This window comes from Adiantum capillus-veneris, chromosome 24 (genome assembly GCF_014529385.1).
Source record: "Adiantum capillus-veneris isolate H3 chromosome 24, ASM1452938v2, whole genome shotgun sequence".
NCBI classification, from domain to species: domain Eukaryota; kingdom Viridiplantae; phylum Streptophyta; class Polypodiopsida; order Polypodiales; family Pteridaceae; genus Adiantum; species Adiantum capillus-veneris.
The window spans coordinates 95,209,690-95,234,314 of NC_140954.1; the positions used below are offsets into that span (position 1 = coordinate 95,209,690).

Below are 24,625 nucleotides of genomic sequence, written 5' to 3' on the forward strand. Positions count from 1 at the left end.
GGGAAAAATCTGACAGAATCTCCCCTATAAAGTGAGCAAAACCTCAAGTACAATCTCAAACCATAAACCATGCCAAACTGGCAACAAAGTGGGAGGTAACTCAACCACTACACAATGCTCAAAAGCATGATCAATCGCATCAAAACTGACGCTCACATATGCCCAAAAGTAACCCCACAATCTACAAACTCTGCAAGCATAAACTGGGACAAACTGCTCAACTGAGCGTAAAGCGCATAACCATATACGCAAGTAGAGAGCAAGCTAGCTCAAAATGCATCCCACGAGAGAAAACTGCCTGCAAAATATCTACAAAAACCTGCGAAACCTGTGACTGTTTATTCGTAGCCACACAAGCATACGTCAATCCTCACTCCTGCGAGAGTAGGTACAAGAACACCAAACTAGCTCAAAACGCATCCCACAAGAGAAAACTGCCTACAAAATATCTACAAAAACATGTGAAACCTATGACCGTCATTCGTAGCCACACAAGCATACGTCAATCCTCACTCCTACGAGTGGGTACAAGAACACCAAACTGTGTCCAAACTGACAAAATCTGTCAAATCTATCAAAGTGAGAGTAAGCACTCGATCACTATCAAAGTGGGAATATATCGACCACTGTAGAAGATGGCATAACACTGCGAGCTTTTATGGCGAGAAGACGGGGAAAAACGAACAAAATTTCCTTTGGAAAATGAGTCAAAACTCAACGCAAACCGCAAGCCAAAAAAACTGCAGATAATTGCCAGAGTGGGAGTCAACTTGACCACTACACAATCAGAGAGCAAACCGTGAATACGTGCAAACCATGGCGAGAATTTGGGAAAAATCCGACAGAGTTTTCCATGGAAACTGAGCAAAAACTCAAAAAAATCTCACCAAATCGCATGAAAACTAGACACACAGTGTCTCAGTAAACAAATCCACAAATGGTCTACATACGCTGCCAAAAGCCTAGCAAACTGACTCACTCCTGACCAAGTGGCTCTATGGACGTGTACCTGTCCAAAAACACCTGTGAATCTGCTACCTGTAAGCTATCTCAACTCAAACTGTATCCACATAAGCATACATTGCCTGAAACTGCACCAAATTGTGTGAAAAATGCTCTCTAGTGCTCCACACAAGCTGCACTGCAACCTGTGAGCAAAACCGTTAAAGAAGTGGCAACTACTACCTCATCGATCAGTAAACACGTAGATCGGAAACGTTGTCCAAGAGCTGTGTATGCTCAAGGAAAAACCTGCTCTAGAATGGTCCGTCAAAGCCGTATGTGTCGGTATGTGCCGTCGAAGCTGAAATTGGAGATGACCGTCGAAGTCGAAAACCCAAGGATGGCCGTCAGAGCCGTCTCCCGCCGTCGGGTGGAAGTGCCAATGCTATGGCTGCCTGTGCTCGAAGTCGAGAAAACGCTCGATGTCGGCTTTCGCCGCCGGGCGAAAGCGCGCTAGTTGAATAGCCACAAATCGGTGTCAAAACCGATGCGCCAAGCCGAGCCGTCAATGCTCGAGGCCGTAGACGATGCTAGAAGATCGAACTCGGGCCGATGCCGGATAACACTAGGCTTACTCGTCCCCACATAGCCAGTGTGTTCGCTCACAGTTTGCTTTCTCTCAATCTCCTTTCACTCTCCAAGGAGTTGTACACCAAACTGTCTTGAAAAACACAGTCTCTGTGTTTTGGATTTTCGACCCACCTGCACTCTGAATCAGAAAACGATTCCTTCTACAAAGTTGTAGATCTTGAAGAGATCTACATTTTGATAAAAAAAAGTTTTGCAATCGGAGCTTCCTAGCTCAAGTTATGGCCAAAATACTGAACAGCTATCAAGCTGCCAAACCTGAGCGACCTGCTTCTCAGTGTCCCTAGCTCACAGAAAAAACTTGATCTCTCTCTCCCCTTTTGCCTGGTGGAGTGTAAGCTCGTTACCTTGATCTCTGAGATGTACTTGTCGAATCCGTGTCAGATCCGCTGCCGAATCAACCCGATCCGGTGCCGTGAAGCACCGAACTCCGTCGCCTCCGAGAGATCACCGCTGCCGCCTAGCCATAGCTCAGATACCAATTGATGAGTGCGCGTGTGCGCGGTGCGGTGCGTGCAAGGAAGGGGGAAGAGCACAAGCCGGTGAGGGTGGAGCAACCTCACAAGACTTAAGATGAGGAGCTCCTTATTCTCATATGTAATGAAGAATAAGGGTATGTACACACGTGGATGGGCGGCCCGCACACTGGACGTCCGGGCGGGCAAAAGACGGAGCGCCTTTACCCCAACAAGAGAGAGAGAGAGAGAGAGAGAGAGAGAGAGAGAGAGAGAGAGAGAGAGAGAGAGAGAGAGAGAGAGAGAGAAATGAACTGAAATGTTATATTAACGTCTTCAAAAGGCCAAAATGACCTATGAGACCAAAGCGTTACAATGTGGTGAATCTAATACAAAGTCAGAGTAACAAAATGAAATGACAAAATGAAATACTATGAAATCCTAAGCTGGTAGGTGTGAACTAAGCAGCTAGCCGGGATAGCTAAATCACAAGTCACAAGAGGTCTAGCATTGGTCGCTGGTGGATCTCATCGATCTCCTCCATGGTCAGCTATCTGACTGGGCGTCGTGCATGTCGGGCCAAAGTGATCCGAATCCTCTGATGTAGCCTCCGTAGATGCTGTGTAGTCCTACACAGTCATGGGCGTCTAGATCTCCCCAGCTCAATCGCTCGATTGATCAGTGTGCCTCTGGTGTGAGGCAACAAGATCTGTTGTGGTAGTAGCTCCTCTAGGTGTCCAATGTATGCTCTAAAGAAGTATGTGATGTATCTCTCAGACTGGTGGCCTCTCCTCTCATCAGGCTCTCTGTGTCTACGTAACTCGAGCAGAAACAAACCCAGGCATCTCTGATCCTCGTACCTCATGACAGTGGAGAGTGGTCCAAAGCCCTCTTTGAACATGCAGTGGAAGCGGCCTCGTATCTCGTAGTAGACGAGGCAGTGGCATGTGTAGTGTAACTCTGTCTCAGGCTCCATGTCAGCAGGCATGTCCTGGCCTCTGCTGGTACTCCGCTGTATCCTCCAGTCTCGATCCGCAACTGGTGTGAAGATGTGCGTATCTGACCAATAGCACACCGTATCCCATGAAACAAGTGGGTGTCCATGTATCTGGGCCTCATCACAAAACCGTCCGGCGTAAGCTGGAGAAGATGCTCTCTATAGAAATCCATCTTCGTGCCCAGCACCTGTGCTGGCTGTATCCATTTCCTCTTGGTATCTAGCGGAGTCAGGTCCTGGCGGATGAGCCTGGTGATCTCGGACTGTGTAAGAGTTAGGGAGGGTGCATCCAGTGATTACTGGAAGAGGGGCAATCTGTCTATACTGAACCCATGCGTCTGGAACCATGATGTCATCTCCCCATACCAACATGTTGTATCTCCCTGCATGGCTAACTGTCGAGAGAACTCAAGTGCAAGGCGGGCATATCTGTCTCTGGGAAGTTCCCACATGCGGTGTATGAAGGAGGCAGATCTGGTGAGCGCCTCAACTACTAGTGGGGGGGCAGCTAGCTCTGCTCGGATAATGGCACGTGGTACTGAAGCCTTGGCTCTAATGAGCCTCGAAATCATAGAAACCAGGGGCTTCTCCATGCCCCCCCACCCATCAGTGCGACCTATCCTCGTGATGATCCAATGAAGGCCCCTAGATCTCAGCTCCATAGAGCAATGCAGAAGCCACCAAAGTTCAAAGAGCCAAAGCTTCCTCTGAGGCTCCTGAAACTAAACCTGTGAACAACATCCTCTCCAATCTACCAATGTTGAAGGGGCTCCGGTCAATCTAGTCTCTGCTACTCTCTTCAATGAAAATGCTAGTCTACTAAAAACCACTCCAAGGTAAGTGTAAGCATCTGTTACTCCACTGTCTCCTGGCCGTATGTAAATGCGGGCGCTGACCTCCTGATCCACTGTGGGGTGGTATTAAATACCATGACCTTGATTTTACCAAGGTTGACAAACAAACCACTTTCATGGGCAAACCTATGCAAAGCATCCAAGTGACATTGCATCCCCTCCGGAAAGTCGGAGATCAACACAATATTATCAGCATATAACAATAGCGGAATCCATGTCCCTACCAGCGGTGCACCTCTATCCTCATCTCTCTCAATGTAGTCAGAAACCTCATCCACATACATACCAAATAGAGTAGGAGAGAGCGGGTAGCCCTGCTTCACCCCAATAGTGGAGTGAACTAGTGTAGATAGACCCTCTAAGGTGCGTGCATGCCCTACTATTGATCTGTACAATGCCATAATCCCCCAGATGAGCTCTGTGGGTACTCCCATCCCCTGTGATCTGTGCATCAATCTACCTCTGGGTACTGTGTCAAATGCTTTGCGGAAGTCCACAAAGCTACAATGGATCCGTCTCCCACGGGATCTTCCCTCCTCGATGATGGCCCTAAGTGTCAAGATATGGTCAAGAGTAGAAAAATGTCACAAATTGCTGACGTGTCAAAGCCCTCAAGAAGGGAGCCAACTTGCAGATGTCGGCCGAGGGGCCTAAACCCTAAGAAGAAGAAGTCCTACCAACTTATGGGGACCCCATCCGATGGGGCCCCAAGTGACATAAAGGATTAAAATAAAGTAGGACACACACAGAGAAAGAAGCGTAGGAACTGATGACGTAGCAGATTTCCGGAAATTCCGCTAACTGCTGACGTGGCAGAACTGTACGGATTTCCGGTTTTCACGTTGGCAGTGCTGATGTGGAAAGACTGTACGGATTTCCATAAATTACGTTGACAGCTTTTTGGCATTGCTTTTGGACCAGAAGCTTTTGAGTTTGAAGGCTTTTCATGTAAACTGCTTTTCATAGGCCAAGGGCCTTTAAAGGGCTCATTCTCGGGCATGCTTCCATGAGAAAATGCAAAGTTTGGAGTACCGGCTTGTACTGTGTTGATGCAATATAAAGAAATACCGAAAGGAGCGTCAAGGTTTGGGGCCAATACTCTATGGGGTGGAATTCCGCCACTGTGTCGCGTGTCCTCTCTCTCTTTCAGTTCAGTTGTTATTCAAGTGCTAAAAGTCTGTTCAGTCTGTTCTTTTCTATAGGCACATGGTGTCCGTCTTGTGACAAAAAACCTCTCTTAAACCCTACCTGCCCAACTGCACGCACTCCCTCTCTCTCTGCCCATCTACTCAGTTGTTGCTCAAGAATGGATGCATACAACCGTGCCAATGTGTGTCCAAACATGATAGTCCGATCCAAGCTCCATAGAGTCTCCTAATTTGAAGATAGGTACAATCGTAGATAGGCTCCAAGTATCAGGTAAGCCCTCACACATGGCACGGTTAAACATGACTGCTAGAAGCTCTGCTAGTAGATCTCTGGCATGCATGAAATGCTCAGCCACCAGGCCATCATGATCATATGCTCTCCCAGTCCTCATCCTGTCAATGGCCTTCTTCACCATCCGAGCAGTGAAAAAAGCACGTGTGTGGGCATGGATCGCGGGGATTGGGAAGGGGTGGCTGTCCAGAAACTGTGTACAAAGATGATGCGTACTGACCCCAAGTCTCTGTAGAGGTAATGGCAGGGGGGGAGACAGCACATGAAAGAGCCGCCATGCCTCACGGAAGTCTTGACTCAAGAATAGCTGGTAGAGATCCTGCTCTAGTCGAGCCAAAAATGCCCTCTTCTTCCGCCCCACCAAGCGTCAGAAGTCAACCTATGACTGTCTACGAGTGATGTCCCCCAAAAGCACTTCCCTCTGAAGTCTAGCTCTAGTCTGGCGGCATTCCTCATCATACCAGCTGTTTTAAGGCATGCTCCCAGAACGGCGTCTATTCTCAGGCTGGGTGTGTGGGTATGCCTCTACTGCTGCATCATGTAATGTATGTGTCAGTATAGTAGTAAGCTCCTCCAGAGGTGGCCCTGGCTCCTCAGTGCATAGGCGCCTGTAGATCCCGTCGAAATCCGTCTCCCGCGTGAAGGTGTAGCGAGTAGGGGCTGCTACCCGTGGACTGTGTGCTACATTGATCTGGAAAAAGATGGTCAGCGACACAATAGCATGATCTACCACCCCAACAAGTCTAGGCCCAACTATGAGATCCTGAATACTAGAGATGAGGCTTGGTTGTGCCATGACATAATCCACTGTGCTGGCTCCGTGTCTGTGTGCAAAGCATGCGAAACCTCCCACATCGAGAAATCTCTGTAGGCCATTCAAGCTGGCTAATCCATGTGCAGTCCCCATGTCTATCAAGTGCCGTCCATACTCAGTATGTTCCCCATCCAGTGATAGTCTGGATAGGCCCGTCTCTGCAACATCCAGCTCTCTCTGCATCTCCTCTGAAGTATCATAAAATAATGTTTGATGATGGGCAGTCCTAGCATTGAAGTCCCCTAGAATGATAATGTCACCATCTCTAGAGAATTCCCATATGTCATCATCCAAAATAGAGAAAGGGGACTGTCCTCTGGGTGGTGCATATACTGAACTACTCCGGGGAAAGTAGCAAATAGCAATGTAAAGATATCTGCCAGTCTCTGCTCTCAATCTCACCCACATGAGAGAGAGAGAGAGAGAGAGAGAGAGAGAGAGAGAGAGAAAGAAAGAAAGAAAGATTTTTAACGTCTATGTCAGGCCGAAATCGGCCTATGAGACAAATCAAATGTACATGGTGTGTATGTCATCCGTCTATCGGAAAGACAAATGAAACAAAACTGATACAAAACTGAACTGAATGTAGGTAGTGGAGTATCTGAGGAGAGAGAGAGAGAGAGAGAGAGAGAGAGAGAGAGAGAGAGAGAGAGAGAGAGAGAGAGAGAGAGAGAGATGAAAATGAAATGAAATGCTTATATTGTATATATAATATTCTTCTAGAGTCCAAAATCACCTAGAGTTACATCATGGTGAATCTGACACAAGGTCTGGATAAAAAGAAAGAAACTAACTAAACAGAAGCACTACTAGAGAGAGAGAGAGAGAGAGAGAGAGAGAACCTGAAACTTATGATTGGTGCACTTGGTCGATCTTCTGGGGTAGGAAACTCGAACTTATAACTACAAACAATTCACATATGTTAAATGAACAACGGCCTGGAGTAAGTCTAACGCACAAAAAGAGCTTCCAAGTCTCAAGACACATTGCTTACTCCGGATCATTAACTATTGCATCTACATGTCCAACGCGATCCAACGCCTGAATTCAACCAAGAGTAAGCATCATTCTAAACCCAGCTTTTCATCAACAATCAGCCCTGATTGTGCTTTGAGACCTTTCTTAACATGCAATACTGTTATATAACAAGTAGCATAAAGAGAACAGAAAACATGGTAGATGGCACAGCTTCAGATGCAGCCTGACTAGGATTTGGATGCAAGACAACAAGGAAGAAGGGGCTATACAAGAGACCTGATATGTGATGTTGAGCATCATATACTAAAGAGTATCCAAAACATGCACTGGTGTCAGAACAAATTTTCTCCTTTGAATACTATTCTGCAAAAAGCCCAGTATGATGTGTCTTAACACATGAAAGTCCTCATTAGCATTATGGTTGACTATGACCTACTAGCTCTAATCCCTATCCATCCTTCCTTGAAGGCATGATGCTTTCAGAGCCACACTAGGTTAAGCTCATTGATTTATCGCCTAAGCATGCATTAAGTCTGACTGAACCTAGCCAAAGGCAAAGCATCAATGTATGGTTTTTCTAAATTGATCATCATTAATCATGCTTGCAATTTCATAAAGCCTCAGTTCTGAGGACACACAGAAAACAATGGTAAAATATACTAGCCATTGGTCAATGTGAATGATGTGCGTTTGTCCAAGGTTTATCGCTTCAAAGTACTTCACAAGAAAACAATACTTTCTTGTTTGTGTTGCACAGACGGGACAAAATAAGCAAGGCTAAACTAGCATGATCCCAAAAAAGAACCTCTCAACTATTCCCATTTGTGACCACAACCAAAGCAAAATTGTACTGCTTCCAAGTTGATAGGAAAACAAGAGAAACTTCAGCTCTTTTAAGCTAGAAAGACACGTTCTGTGCCGCCAGAATAATTGACCAGTACAAACCTTGATGCGAGACTGGACTAATGAAGCTCTCTTTGCATTGTAACGGAATTTGTCTATGAATGCCTGCGAAGAACCAGAGGGTCAGTATCCATCCCTAACGTTTAATGTGATAAGACTATAGAACTGAGCATATCAAGCACTCTGTCAACAAACAGCATACCTGCATGTGCGCTCTTGTCCGTTCATTTGCCTCAACAGCCTTCTGCTGATTACGAAGGCGTTCTGACCTAGTTCTTTCAAAAGTATCATAATCACCCTTGTAGGTTATCAATTTTTGGCCATGCAGATGTAGAATATCCGTTACTACCTGGCAAGGCACAAATAACATGCAACTTTGAAGACAATGCTTACCAATAAATTCCCAAAGAGACTCAAGCTAGGCAATTTTACCACATTTCCACAAAGGGGTTACAACTGAAATGCAAATCTCATGTCGACAGATTTAACACATCTAAAACTTTAGCATTTATAGATCCTAAAGGCTGGGCTCCAGAATTCTAAGTGCAAGTTAAAAACAGAAGTCTAGATGTTCTAGACTAAAAACTGCACCAATATAACAAAATATCATGTGTTGTATGCAAGTCAAAAGTCCCAATGCGGACGTCTAGATTCTCAGTGGCACAAACGGCATAAAATCCCCTGTAGAAGCACAAAGATAAAACAAACTGCTGGGCTCAAACAACAACTTTTTGCACAAGTCTTAACTGTGTTGCTCTTTATTTGATCACTGGCAGCAGATAGCTTTCATTGAGAGCAATGACCAGGTTTGGATCCTTTCCACTGAAGAAACAAATCCCTAAGCTGATTGTAAAGCTCCCGCAATTCCCAAGGCCCAAGGTACACAAGAAACTTCCAACTCTGGAGGCCAACTTAATCATTTACCATTTCTTTAGCATCAAAGCTAAAATTTTCTTATGGGTTAACGGAGAAGAGCCTGTAGAGACTTACTCTAGAGTAGTCCCTAAAGAAAGACCTCAAAACACAACAAAGAACTCTCTCAAGCTCACAGGTCATTTTGGTCATCATACACCCCAATCAAGTATCAGTGCATATCACCACTGTTTCCCTTTAAGGTTTGTCAAAGAGCCCCTATGATGTTTAAGATGGATGCTCAAGGCTCACGGGTACCATTGTTTGTCAAGTCAATACAGAAGAAAATTAAACGGCAAAACCCACTAATATATACACCAGCAACTATAAGTGTAGTTTATATACTAAACTTTTAAGATCATTACTCTTGAACCTTTACCCTTGCATCCTGCACTTTTTATTTAATGGTCAATTCTTGCCAGCCATTTGTTACTTACTTGTCAGAACTGAAAAAAACCACATTTTGGACACATACTGCGACTTTGACACAAGTTTTCTTGTCTCAAACACCAAAGCCTATGTAGCTTGGCCTATCTAATAGAAAATTGTCAAAAACAAACAAAATAAGGCAGAATAGAAAACAGCCCCTGATAAAAAATTTGCGAAATCGTGTCTGCTGAATGGGTTCAAGACTTGGAGCCCACAAAAACTTTAAGCCATATACAACAATATGTAGCAGAATGTACCGTATTTAAAAATTCCCTTGCATGAGACACCACAATCAAGGTCTTTGGCCACTTGACTAGATAGGCCTCAAGCCATAGTACAGCATGAAGATCCAGGTGATTCTGCACAGGGTCAAAGAGCAACACATAAGTTTCCATTCGCAATCCAGCAGAATCATTAAACTGACACGAATACTACGTGATGATAAGCACAAAAGCTTCAAGTTGTTCAAACATTAAGAGTAAGGCATGTGTTGACACCACCTCATATTATAAACACAAGCACTGATATCCTATGTATTGAGCATTTTACAAAAGGGTAGAGCCTTACCGTTGGCTCGTCCAGCAACAACAAATCAGGCTCAATAAACAAAGCTCGAGCAAGGGCTACTCTCATACGCCACCCTCCTGAGAATGTTTTTGTTGCACGATGTTGCATATCTGACGTGAAGCTAAGACCCTCCCAGAAAAATGTGTTAAGTTAGGACAGATAGCTGTAACTTGTAAAGTGGTAATTTGTAAACCATAGAAAGGGCCGTCTTCTGGCCCTTGTTATCAAAAGACAACTTACTGCAAGGATGGAGGCTGCCCGAGCCTCTGCAGAGTATGCATCAATCTGTTCCAGTCTTTTGTAAATATCCCCCAGCCTTAGTGAAATAAAATCCTTCTCATTTTCTGCTGATCCATTACTGCTCTTTAAACCATCCTGTGTTGGTACTCCGTTCGACTTGCCAGGGTTACTATCTAGGTTTGCAGAAACTGAAACAACTGAACTGCCGTCCCTCTAAACAACAAAAGCCAGTATTGAACTGTATTATTGACAAAAGAGACTTGCAAATATCAACCAAAAAAAAAAAGATGGTGCCTTGAATAAAAGAACCTGTGTGTAAGACTAAGAATGACTTTGTGGAAAAATAAAAGAAATAGAAAAGCAAGGCCCGGGCTATTATATGTTTTCATAACTAGAGGCCTTAGTTGCCCAGTACACAAACAAGGACAACTAAGGATGACCTACGCTCTCCTCCTTAAGGTCAAAGCCTCAAAGCAAAAAACATTGGCTTGCCCCCAAGCCTTTGACTTGTGTCACAAAATTAGCCTGTCAGAGGCTTCTCCAACAACGATTTTTGGCACCACATTGTTGGGCAGACTAACATGAGTAGCGTGAGCCACAAGGCATGTTTATAAGAAAGAATGTATCTCAACCCGTCGTTCACAATGCAGTTGAGCTTTCTTCTTGTCTCTAATCTCTTATGGGCAAGTTCCCCAAGATTTGCAACATTACACACAATGGTGATTGTGATGTCAAAATTGATTGCCCACATGAGCCACTGACATCATGCACCATCAAGGAAGCTGTATTTGTACGTTTCTTGAGGATTTTTCCTACCGATTTGTGTGTTTCTTGGATTTTTCCTATCAAGTTGATGCATAAATTTGTTATGAAAAATTCTTCGTGACACTCGACAGTGCTTGCTGATGTCAAAACTTATTGCCCACATGAGCAACTTCATGGACAGATGCCATTGAAGAAGCTCCATTGGTACCTAAGTTTCCTAATAATTTGCCTGTCAAGTTGATGCATTAAATTTGTTATGAACATTGTCCTGCATCAACAAGTTATAGGCACATGAAAGCAACTAAAATCCAGAGCCCTTTTCTCATAAGGTATTGCTTTTCACAGTTGTCAATACCACTGCAGTTCAAATCAGTTTAAAAAATATGTTCTAGGACTACGATACTTCATGCAAAACTTGAAGAATAAGATCGACTCTTTGCTGAAAACTAACTATAAAAGCATGTTATAAGTAGTTGGTCACATCTGAGGAAAGTTTAATGTATTGCACGAAAAACAGAGACAAATATTTTGCATAGCAGCTTGAGCAGTGTACCTTGAGATTTATTGTAAGTTTTGGATGCAATTTCCACTAAAACTTGGGACCCGTTCTGAAAAATAAGTCCTAAAATGCCCATAACGTCTTACAAAGCAACATTTTAACATTTTGAAATGTTATCATTTGATTTTGATGCAGCCACTCCACCTTATAAACAAGAAGCTAAGTTCCAAAACATGGAAAAGGTGGCAAGTTACCATCTTAACACTAGTCCTGTAAGAAAATAGACACTTTTGTGGCTTTTAGAGACTTTTTTAAGAAATACTCGAGTGCTAAAAATAGTACAAAGCAAAATAAAGGTTTGATGGTGTCTTTCCATGGTCATCTTCAACAAATAATTTGTGAAGACGGACAACTTTTTCCTACTTTCTTTTGAAATTAAATCAAATCATTGTTAAGCAGGCCCAAACTTCTTTGAAAAATCCCTCGATAGGTATGTGATGGATGTACCAAGCTTCTTTTATCTTTATTAAAAAGCTGTCGACATTTTTTACTCATCCAAGTTAGGTTGTGAAGTGCAGTTTTATGTATAATTTACTAATTTTAGAAAAGTAATTTTTTTATATTTTAGTAAATTATGTATTTGAAAACTTGTTTAATATCTTAAACCCATACATGGGAAGTTTTGTGAGGTTTTGACGTCATATACAAAAGTTGTGTCTCGTTTACTATTACCCTGGCCTGAGCCATTTTTGTGGCTTCAGCCAGTTTTGTGGCTCATTACAAGTCTAGTGTTAAAAAGCTCCTTTCTACTCGTGAGTCGTGATGATCCCTAAGCTCAAAATTATCACCAAAAGTTCATATGTAGGCCAGAATCAAAATGGGTTCTACAAGCATTTTTTCTATGAGCCTTATCTCTACCATGGAAAGCCAGAAAGAAAAAAAAAATCGAGCAATTGTCTGAATGATTTAATTCGTCTCAAAAAAAAAATCAAGAATTTTTTCAACATTAAAACACATAAAAGGGGCATTAAGGTGTCCTGGTTTAAGTACCAAACCAGTGTTAACATGAGAAACTAACCTGCTGAGCAATAAGTTGGACTTCTTCTTCCAGCAGCTGCTTTCTTTCTACATCCGCATTTAGTACACATTGAAGTATAGTTATGTCATCACCAACCACCTCCTGCTCAACGTGTAAAATCTGGCAGTTTTTTGGTATGCCATCAATACTATGCATAGCCATGTGCTTCAGGAATGTGGTTTTACCTGTTCCATTCCTCCCAACAAGACCTGCAAAATTTTCAAGAAAAGACATTAAAACCCCATATAAGCTAAGGAAGAGGAAACAGTAAACAAAGAGAGCATCCATGGTTCAAAGCTTTATCGCATAAGGAGGACAAGAAGTCACCATAGTGTCTGCCATAGGCAAGGGTAACAGATGCTTCTGAGATCAGTTCCCTCCCACCAACAGAAATACTAAAATTATCCATTCTAATATCCCTAGGGGCAGTTCCTTCATCCCTGTTCCAGTGATTAACAACAGCTTGAGGCATGTTAGCTTCCAAAGCCTCAACAGCAGCCAAGTGTGCCTCATACTGAACCTGCAGAATGTACGTCATAACCAAAACATTACCACATGCCTCTGTACTCAATCAAATGGAACCTCTTTATAAATAGATGCTTATCGAAATACCTGTCTCTGACGATCATCTTTTCGCTTTTTCCGGTCTATCTTTGCCTTGTCTCTTTCAGATAGGAAAAAGGGAACATCTTCTGCTTGATCAACTTTTACTGGAGACTCCTCTTCATGCAGCCCATCTGACATTCGAACAGGTGTAGCTAGGCTTCGAAAACCTTCTTTATAAACTGGTCTATCAGCATCCTCATGACAACCAATTTCCTCTGCAAGCTTACTACAGACCTGAACAAGAGAAATGTCACGCTCCAAATTATTCAGAACTAGCTACATATATATTCCTAGATGAATCTAGGAAAGAAGGTTCACATATAAGGAAAAAGTGCCAGTTATATACTCATGGTGGTCATCCACAAGCCATTATAACCATCAGCTCTACACATAGATACAAGTCAGTTACGATCCACTGAAAGCAACAGACACGAAGAAAAATATGTGTGCACGTTCGAGTGGTCTACTTATTCATTTTATATATTGGATTCTCCCGTATAATGACCAAGAGAATAGATATTGTCACACTGTTGTAGAAATTGCAAAGATTTCTGTCATTAACTCCATAAAAAGTAATGAACTTGATTGTGGAACCACCATGTTTAAAAGCCTTCAATTGAGGACAAGGAACCGGTGAGGATGGATAGTAATGATAGTAACCATTGTGAGAGGTGTGCAAAAGGAGAGGAGAGAGAGAGAGAGAGAGAGAGAGAGAGAGAGAGAGAGAGAGAGAGAGAGAGACACAAAACACTGGTGTGGGGAAGAGGGGGCGATCAGCCCCCCATGACTACCACAGAAAAAAATCCGTACAATGATCAGATGATAATGAAATGTGTACCCCCCTGGCCCCATGGTGGGCCCCCAACTCAAATGGACGGCCGGCTCCACCCTCGGGCGGTCGAACAAGGTAACACCTATACATGGGTGGCCAGCCCGGAGACATACTAGCCGTACAAGTATGGCGTAGACCTATGTGAAGCAACAAAGTGGTGTAAATTTAACACCCCCTCTCAGCACCTCATGCTGAACAACCCCATGAAGCCGAATATGTGAGGCAAATGATGAAGATGTCTGCTGCCATGTCCACTTAAGGATAAGACTCGGTGAGTGTAGTAGCAGTCTAGGGTGTCCAAACCGCCGAGAAATTTCCGTGGAAAGATGCTGTCACGAGCAATGTAGCAAATTGTTGTACTCCGCTCATGCAGTGTGAAGGTACTGCGTGAAGGTCGCGAATTGAGTGTGAAAACAACTCCTTGTCGTGAAAGGAGTGCCAATAGACCTGCAAGTGTCTTGCCCAATAGGATTTGTGTTGTCTGTAGTCAAACCATCTGAAGAAAATGGGGAGGCCCTGGAACCGTCATGAGAATGACGGGAAGCTTGTCAATGCATGAACCTGTAACCCAGTGTGGCAAAGTGGCTAAGCTGTGTAAAACTCTAGGAAGGCCAGATGTAGCAATTTGCGCCGTAAACGTCCTCTGAAACAAGGAAAGCCAGACTAAATAGTCTGCACTGTAGAAGCTACGGTAAGCTGCAGCAGTCACACCAAGAGACCGCACGGACCACCATCGGATGGTGTCCTGTCAGTAGGTAGGGTAATACAAGATGAGGGGAAAGCCAGACTCAACAGTTTGCATTGTGAAGGGCCTCTGAGAAGAGGTGTGGTCAGACCAAGCTGTCTGCACTTGAATCATCTTGTAGAAGTAGGAAAGCTAGACTAAGCAGTCTGCGTTGTGAATAATCTCTGAGAAGAGAAGTGGCCAGACCAAGATTTCTACACCGTTGCCTGTATCACCTACCTCCAATCCTCCGGTATCGACCAAATCAAAATCCGCGCCAACAACGCCACCAAACGCATCTCCATGTGGCTCTCAATGTGAATGAGCTGGGAGTGGCCTACTGCCAAGGTTGGGAAATAAGTCTGTTGTAAGGTTACCGAGGGTGAGTGTAAGTGAAGGTAGCAATCCAAATGATCAAGAGTGTAGAAGAGCAACTGCACTACCAGCAGCCAAGCCAAGCTCCGGGTGACTCCGGATGTAGTCGCGAGATGCCTGATCTCCCGCATCTCGCGGGTACACTCTCCAAGAGAGTCCAAATCTGTAAGCAAGTGATCTAACGTGTCGAGGTCAAGTGGTAAGTGTCTGTCCACCCAAGATGGAGATAGCCTCTTTGGAAATGTCGGAATCCCATATGCCATGAGCATGGCCATATCTCGTGTGAAATCCTCTCATGAGTGCATAGGTGTGTCCAAAACAAACCACGTCACCACCCCCTCTAAGGTGTGCAACCGACAAATGATGGCTGGAATGAATGGATCTCCCAAGGATCGTACTGCCACAAGGACGTGGCAACTGCTAACCTTAGTTGTTGGTTTCTTTCCAATGATTTTTGATTAATTTTTGAGACTCTCTTTTTGAAGTTGCAAATGGTCGGACATTGTATGGCCAATGTGAACGGTAGTTTCACCCGTAGAAGGGAAGTTGGTCGGCACTAGAACTCGTAAAGTAAAAGGATTTCTAGGCTCAGTTCAAGATCATGTAGTCCCCCCGTCGCACTTAGCAAGTTGGTGGATACTAGGAACTGAAGTCAATAAAGGCATAAAGTCAAGGTGGGATCACCAACAGAAAGTATCCAACACTTGGACCACATTGCACTTTTGGATGCGGTCCCAATGAGGATAGATGGTCAGATGACCAGTGGGAGCTGGAACTCGTAAAGTAAAAGGATTTCTAGGTTCAGTTCAACATCATGTAGTTCCCCCCATCGCACTTAGCAAGCTGGTGGATACTAGGAACTGAAGTCAATAAAGGCATAAAGTCAAGGTGGGATCACCAACAGAGTATCCGACAGTTGCGCCACATTGCACTTTTGGATGCGGTCCCAATGAGGATAGATGGTCAGATGACCAGTGGGAGCCCAATGGAAGCATCTCCTACAAATTAGGGAACTGCTATTTTGGGCCGTGAAATCGGTTTGCGTCATTAGCTTCAGAATGACAAGGGAAACATTTTATTACTCTGTTGCAAAGTCAACTGATGCTCCAGTTGAGAGATTTTTAAGCAGGAAGCCCAATGCGGGGAAATTGCATGCATGAGTGCCAAGTGGCACTTTTTGGCCAATTTACCAAATCTGGGAGAAGAGAACTCGTAACTGACTTTTTGGAGCAGTTTTGGAGGCTGTTAACTCTGCTTTTCAACCATTTCTCTCCATTTTTGAGCTTCCCATAACTTTACCTAGGAGCAAGGAGCTCATTTTCAGCATTGAAAGGCATGAGATGCGTGTTTACAGGGCTGTTTTGCTGCGTTTTCAGCGATACGCAGGTTTTGGCAGCCATAGAATTCTTCCCCTTTTTGCATCTATTTGTTCACAGATGCATTACAGGTCAAGGGCAGCAAAAGGGGCGCTCGATTTATGCTGGGGGGGTGCTTCATTGAGAACCTGTCAACAGGTTAAGAGCTATGGAGTGCTTGCTTTTCTCTCTATGTACAATGTGGTGCTAGGAGTGATGACCTGCACACTACACACTGCTCTCTCTCTCTCCCCTACGTGCAGTTATGTGATGCCCTACAAGAGGGCTCTTCATTTGACTGATGTAGAGCTGTGTAGTTTCATGCTTTTGTGTTGAGGCAATAGCCTCCTTGAGCAGGAACAGGGGTAGCTAACTGCTACTCCAAAGCAAGCACCGGTGAGGGTCATAATCTCACCGTACAGGCGTTTTCAGCGCTGTCCATGCGCTGTAAATTGACTGTTTTTCAGCCATACGGATGCCAGAACCATTGGGAATAGTGCCCCACTGGCAGAAGACAGTTAGGGGACTGTTTGGGGCTGAAAACAGGGCAAAAACCAGTAAATACAGCGTGCTGAATTTACTGTTTTTGGGCAGGAATCAGAGGGTTTATGCCAGTGGAAGTGAGTTTCAATAGGGGAATTGGTTTCGCGCAAGTTTCGGGGCTGTTATGCTACCGAAATTTGGCCAAATCAAGTGGTATCTAGTTGGATATAGACAAAGGATTCCCAGGACTCTACTTTGTAAATTTACCCTCTCAAAGTATAAAGAAATACCGAAAGGGGTGCCAATTTTGGGGCCTCCAGGTTGTCGGCGTCTGCTCGGGGCATTCTAGCTTCCGAGCCGTGTGTGCTGAAGTGTTAATTCCCGTCGCCGGTTTCCTTTGTACGTTCTCTCTGTGCGTGTATAAATTAAAGAAGTTCGGGTGAAAGCCAACGCCTACCGCCCCACGGGCCGGTTTCACATACGCCCGAAGATGATCAAGCTATGTAAAAGATACCATGTACTGCAACAGTCACTGAGAGACCGCATGGAACACCACCGGATGGTGTCCTGCCACAAGGTAACTTCATCCTCTGTGAAAAACACAAGCCAAGAGGCTGTTGTCCACCCAAAAACACAACTGCGAGGTGATGAAAACGCTGCTGTCCAACAATTTTCAGCATGCTCATACGCTCTCGACATGCTCCGGAGCGATGCAGAGGGTGTAGGGAGGGCGGGAAATCAATGTCACAACCCCAGGCAGGCTGAAAACAGAGAAAACAGCAGGTGTTGATAGCTGAAACCGTAGCAGCTGAAGAGGATTCTCGCCGGCAATGCACCGGATGCAAGGCCCGGTGGGAAGGCAAAATTTGTAGGGTCTAGAAGCGGAGCACTGCCCCTCCATGCTCAAAACGCTGATGCTCCCAAAAACGCAGATGGGCTGCAAAAACCCAACTGGAGAAGGGGCATTTCCGGCGAGGAAAAGGGTCCCGGACCTTAACTCTAGAAGGGAAAATGGCAGATCTGATGGTTTGCTGCAAAAACGCAGATGGCAAAGCATTTGTCACGAGGACGTGGCAACTGTTCACTATGTCACGAGGACGTGGCGACTGCCAACCTTAGTCGACGTCTTCCCAATGATTTTTGTTTTATTTTTGAGACCCTCTTTTTGAAGTTGCAAATGGTCGGTGAAACCGGCCCGTAGGGCGGTAGGCGTTGGCTTTCACCCGAAATTCTTTACTTTAAACACACACACAGAGCACTTTGCAAAGAGAACCTGCGACGGGAGTTAACACTTGAATACACACACGGCTCGGAAGCTAGAATGCTCCGAGCAGACGCCGACAACCTGTAGGCCCCAAAATTGGCGCCCCTTTCGGTATTTCTTTATTCTTTAGGAGGGTAAATTACAAGGTAAGGTCCTGGGAATCCTTCACGTGTATCCACCTAGATACCATTTGATTTGGCCAAATTTCGGCAGCATAACAGCCCCAAAACTTGCGCGAAACCAATTCCCCTGCTGGAACTCGCTTGCACTGTCGTATACCCTCTGATTCCTGTCCAAAAACAGTAAATTCAGCACACTGTATTTACTGGTTTTTGCCCTGTTTTCAGCCCCAAACAGTCCCCTAACTGTCCTTTGCCAGTGGGGCACGATTCCCAATGATCCTGGCATCCGTATGGCTGAAAAACAGTCAAATTACAGCGCATACACAGCGCTGATTTTGCACCTGTACGGTGAGGTTATGACCCTCACCAATGCCTGCTTTGGAGCAGCAGTTAGCTACCCCTGTTCCTGCTCAAGGAGGCTCTTGCCTCAGCACAAAAGCATGAACCCACACAACTGTACATCAGTCAAATGAGTAGCCCTCTTGTGGGGCATCACATAACTGCACGTAGGGGAGAAAGAGAGCAGTATGTAGCGTGCGGGGCATCACTCCCGTCACCATACTGTGCATAGAGGGCAAGGTAAGCATTCCATAGCTTCTGTACCTGTTACAATCCGCCTGTGGCTGAAAATGGCGCCCCCTTTGATGATATGCAGCTCGTTTTTGCCTCCCAGAGTGGCAGAATCGCTCACAAGCTGACACGTCGCCCAGTTTCCGAGTTTGGGCTTTCCTTGCTAAAAATATCTCAACTGGTGCGTCAGTTGACTTCGCGGCAGAGTTGTAAAGTGTTCCCCTAGTCATACCGAAGGTAATGACGCGAACACATTTCGTGGCCCAAAATAGCAGTTCCCTAAATTTTAGGAGATGCTTCCGTTGGGCTCCCACTGGTCTTCTGACCATCTATCCTCATTGGGACCGCATCCAAAAATGCAATGTGGCCCAACTGTCGGATACTTTTTGTTGGTAGTCCCACCTTGACTTTACGCCTTAATTGAGTTCACTTCCTAGTATCCACCAACTTGCTAAGTGCGACGGGGGGACCTATATGATCTTGCTCTGAGCCTAGACATCCTCTTACCATACGAATTCCAGTGCCGACCACTTCCCGTCTGCGGGTGAATCTACCGTTCACATTGGCCATACAATGTCCGACCGTTTGCTACTTCAAAAAGAGGGTCTCAAAATAAATAAAATAAACCCCATTGGAAAGAAACCAACAACCAAGGTTAGCAGTTGCCACATCTCTGTGACATGGTTAATAACTGCCACGTCCTCGTGACATACCCCCCTCTTGAAATCGCAAACGTCCTCGATTGCATACCATAAATACACGCCACTGATGATCTTGTGCTATCAACACTCTTTTATCATCGCATGTATCCGCAAGAAAGGTCGTAACATACATAGATACAAATGACTTAATGAGGCCTTCATACTTTTGCCATTTCTATCTATGGCACTGAATTCATATGTACATTCGATGTACTAGCTCTATCATTACCCCTCCTTTGCACACGTTGGGTTGGGGCATAAGTAGGCTGTAACCCAAAGGCTTCAAGGTAAAGCTGCAATACACTCTGACAGTTCATGCTCTTCCATCCACTTTGCATCCATAGGCGGATAGTTCTTGAACTTCACCAAATAGCGTCTTGCAACTTGTCCTTTAACTTTTCTGTCCTTATGTGCCAAAACTTGCTCAGGTACTAGGATCTCATCAAGTTCCTCAACTTCTGGCTGATCCTCAACTGGCATATCTTCTGGCACATCACCCACGAAGGGTCTTAGAAGACTCACGTGAAACGCATTATGAATCTTCCACGCATCAGGCAATTTCAGCCTGTAAGCCACATCGCTGATCTTGTCAAGCACTTGAAAAGGCCCATAGTAACGCATGCTGAGCTTAGGAAACAGCCGTTCCTTGCCCTTCATCTTCTTTAATCTTGCCTTTTCGAACCTTAAGAGAACCCAATCACCAGGTGATAGTAGCAATTCACGACGGTGACGATCAGCAGCCTTTTTCTGTTTTGCCTGAGTCTTCTCCAAGGCAACTTTAATCTTCTTATACATCTCATCCATGTTCTCAACATATCGATCTGCCTCAAAGATCTTGTCCTTTGTGTGCAAAATGGGAGGAACCTTTTTGCCGCCTTCAACAATTTCAAAAGGTGCTTTGCCAGTAGACGAATGCACCGTATTATTGTACGCATACTCAAGCATAGGCAAATACTGTTCCCACTTGCCCTTATTATCTGACACATAGCATTTCAGCAGATCTAAGACAGTAGAATTGGCCTCTTCTGACTGTCCATCAGTTTGTGGATGAAACGAAGACGAGAACTTGAGCGTAGTACCCATGTTCTCAAACAATCCTCTCCAGAACAAACTGGTCATGCGAGGATCACGATCACTGATAATCGATTGTGGCATACCATGGTACTTAAACACATTGTACATGAACAAGCGTGCCATCTGATCAGATTTTATCTTCTTCCTGACAGGGATAAAATGGGCCTGCTTGCTGAACCTGCAGATAATGGTCCATATACCATCATTCCCTGTTGGCGTCCTTGGAAGATCAAAGATAAAGTCCATAGCAATGCTTTCCCATGGCTTATCCGGAATCGGCAGTGGTTGTAACAACCCTGGTGCCTTTTGCCTGTCAAACTTGACCTTTTGGCAAACTATGCATGCTCGCACAAAGGCATCCACATCTCTCTTCAAGGTAGGCCAATAGAAGAACGTCTCTACCGCTTTAACTGTTGCATCAATGCCACGATGCCCTGCATACGGTGGGACATGACTCTCTTCCATGACCTTATGTCGCAGTGGCCTAGTGACACAAAGTCTGCCATGCATCATCATAAAACCATCTCTGAGGAGGTAGTGCTCGTAATGTTGCCCCTCTTGTAATTGTTCAAAGATCCTTGCAAAGTCTTCATCAGCAGTATACTGTTCCTTCATGTCATCTAACTCATGATGATAAGGAATTGACACAGCTGAAATTTGTGGCTTTCTTGATAACGCATCAGCCACAACATTCTTCTTGCCTTCCACATGCATAATCTGGAAGTGGAACATGGAAAGAATGTTTGCCCATCGCATATGCTTTTCGGATAACTTTGACTGTGTCAAGAAGTATCGCAAGGTCTGATGATCTGTTTGGACAACAAAATCAGCACCTAAGAGGTAGTGCTTCCAGCTAGAAAGCGCATGAATAACGGCCAAGAGCTCTTTCTCATAGACTTGCATAGTCCTCTCTGGCCCTTGCAAAATTCGGCTTTCATAGGCTACTACCCGTCCATCTTGCATTAGCACTGCTCCGATGCTACTGCCACACGCGTCACATTGGACCACAAATGACTTCCTGAGATCTGGCAAAACAATAACTGGATCTGAAGTCAACTTTTCCTTTAAGAGACTAAAAGCTGAAATCTCTTTTTGGGTCCATCTGAAAGTGACCTCTTTCTTTTGCAATGCGTGAAGAGGCGATGCTATCTCTGCAAAATTTCTGATAAACCTTCTATAGTAGGAACACAATCCCAAGAAGCTTCTGACATCGTGCACAGTCTTCAAGTCTGGCCATGTCTTGATAGCTTCGACCTTTGCGGGATCCATTCTAACACCATCCTTTGAGACTATGTGGCCCAGAAAGTGGATCTCTTCAAGGAAGAATTCACTTTTCTTAGGATTGACAAATAACCTGTGACTGCGCAGCTCTTCGAACACAATGGTCAAGTGACCCCTATGCTCCTCTTCATTCTTCGAATACACAATCATGTCATCGAAGAATGTTCCAACAAACTGTTGATGCGAGCGGAAAATCCGGTCCATCATTCTGTTGAACGTGGCAGGAGCATTTGTTAGCCCAAACGGCATCACTAGAAACTCATAAAGACCAAATGTCGTTCTAAACGCAGTCTTGTGCACATCCTCTGGGCTTATACGAATCTGATGGTACCCACTCTTCAGGTCTATCCTGCTGAAAATTGCAGCACCCTCTAAACGATCGAGAATATCATCAATGCGAGGAATAGGAAACCTATTCTTGATGGTATTCTTATTCAACGCACGGTAATCAATACACATGCGCCATGAGCCATCCTTCTTCTGCACTAGGAGCACTGGGGAGCAAAAGGGTGAAGAACTAGGCTGAATCAGCCCCTTCTCTAATAACTCCTCAACCTGGCCCATAATCTCTTTCTGCTGCGCCGCACTAACCCTGTAGGGAGGTCTATTTGGTGGGCTACACCCTGGCACCAAATCTATCCGATGGTCCTCAGGTCTCTCTGGCGGTAATTGCGACGGTAATAAATCAGAAAAACAGTCACTAAACTTTTGCAAAAATGCTGACCTTTCTTTATCTAACACAGATAAATTTGACTGATCCATATCTGAGACATCACGTGCAAAAATCAAGTACACAGAAAGATGATTCTTTATTACAGAAGTGATAGCAGAAGCAGATACAATAGGGACTGACTCTCCTTTAAGCTTTACATCCAAGATGTGAGTTTTGCCCCTATGCTGTACAGTGATCTTTTTGTTGTAGGCATCCAAGACTCCATGCACTCGGAACATCCACGGGATCCCCAACAAGGCGTCACAACCTTCCAACGGCATGATGTAAAACTCTTCAGTGTCCACATACGACTGAATATGCAGACGCAGTTTTCCAATGATAGGAGTAACACACTCTGAGTGGCCAGGACATGCCAACCCTGCCTCTGCTGTGTACCCCATCTCTTCAGCTTTGATGCCGAGCTTCATAGCTAAGTCTGGTGAGATAAAGTTGGCTTTGGCACCTGGATCAAAGAAGATGAGTGCCGTCTGATCCCTAACTTTACCCCATGCCCTGCATAACTCACTGGCATCTGTGCTGGGCCAGGTTGGGCTAGTGAACTCAATTAAGGCATAAAGTCAAGGTGGGATCACCAACAGAAAGTATCCGACAGTTGGGCCACATTGCACTTTTGGATGCGGTCCCAATGAGGATAGATGGTCAGATGACCAGTGGGAGCCCAACGGAAGCATCTCCTAAAAATTAGGGAACTGCTATTTTGGGCCATGAAATGTGTTCGCGTCGTTACCTTCGGTATGACCAGGGGAACACTTTACAACTCTGCCACGAAGTCAACTAGGCAACCAGTCAGGAGATTTTTAGGCGGCAACCCCGAAACAGAAAAAAACTTGTAATCGCGCCAAGTGGCACAATTTCATGCACTTGCCACTTACATAAAATTTGGCACTGAATTTCTAGCAGAGGGAGGCCTCATTTCGCTTTTGTCACAGGTTAAGAGCTATGGAGTGCTTTCTTTCCCTCTCATGTACAGTGTGGTGCTAGGAGTGATGCCCTGCACACTACACACTGCTCTCTCTCTCTCCTACGTGCAATTATGTGATGCCCCACAAGAGGACTCTTCATTAGGCTGATGTACAGATGTGTGGTATCATGTTTTGTGTTGAGGCAAGAGCCTCCTTGAGCAGGAACAGGGGTAGCTAACTGCAACTCCAAAGCAGGCACCAGTGAGGGGTCATAACCTCACCGTACAGGTGCGTTTTCAGCGCTGTGTGTATAACCGGCCCGTACAATGTAGAGGGAGGTACTATTTCAATTACCTGTTAACTTTACACAGAGCACTGAGAAGGGAAGAGAACACAGTTGCGTCCAGCGACTAGAATGTCACTGCGCACACGAGACCGACACCCTGTAGGCCCCAAAGACTGGCGCCCCTTTCGGTATTTCTTTATTCAAATTAAGGTAGACGATCCGACCACTTAGCACAAGCTTTCACAAAGCTGTCCAAACCTAGCGAGGGCTGAAAAAGAAGGTTTTCGACCGGATTTCGACAGCATAACGGCGCAAAAAACCCTGTAGGTCAAAAACACCTGTCTAGGACGGATTCCCTCGATATCTGGAAGCTTTCTGGTGAGCTGTCACAGAAATTCAGCGGGCAGTAATTCTCTGTTTTCCACTGCCGGGAGCCCAAAAGCCTGTACACGCATCCCAAGGCTCTCACGAGGCTCCCCCGATGTTCCCTTGCAGTTTAGGTGCAAAACCCTAAACCTGCAGAAAAACACAGCAGGCTGTAATTCCCTGTTTCGGATCGTTTTTAGCGGAGCGAACACACCTACGCGTGTCCCAAGGGCTCCCGCACGCAATGGGACACTTCCCCTGTGAATTGGACCAGTTTTCACGCGAGAAAACTCTCCAAACTCGCAATTTTTCGTGATGGAACTGTGCGTACCTATGGGGGATTAGCAATTAGCTAATCCGGTTCCTGTTCAGAAGGCTCTTGCCTTGGCAAACACGCATAAACCCCCAGAACTGTACATAGGTCAAATGA

General features: G+C 45.0%; 1 protein-coding gene across 1 annotated transcript in view; it reads right to left on the reverse strand.

Moving 5' to 3' along the window:
• ABCF3 (general control non-repressible 3) overlaps positions 1-24,625 on the reverse strand; it is a 185,128-nt gene that overhangs the window by 107,369 nt on the left and 53,134 nt on the right. The window contains exons 2-11 of the mRNA XM_086498004.1: positions 13,134-13,361; positions 12,849-13,041; positions 12,522-12,730; positions 10,180-10,392; positions 9,940-10,068; positions 9,630-9,731; positions 8,234-8,380; positions 8,074-8,136; positions 7,145-7,191; positions 6,993-7,052 (exon numbers count right to left, since the gene is read on the reverse strand). Of these exons, the coding sequence (XP_086354130.1) occupies positions 6,993-7,052; positions 7,145-7,191; positions 8,074-8,136; positions 8,234-8,380; positions 9,630-9,731; positions 9,940-10,068; positions 10,180-10,392; positions 12,522-12,730; positions 12,849-13,041; positions 13,134-13,361 (1,391 nt within the window). The remainder of the gene's footprint in view (positions 1-6,992; positions 7,053-7,144; positions 7,192-8,073; positions 8,137-8,233; positions 8,381-9,629; positions 9,732-9,939; positions 10,069-10,179; positions 10,393-12,521; positions 12,731-12,848; positions 13,042-13,133; positions 13,362-24,625) is intronic.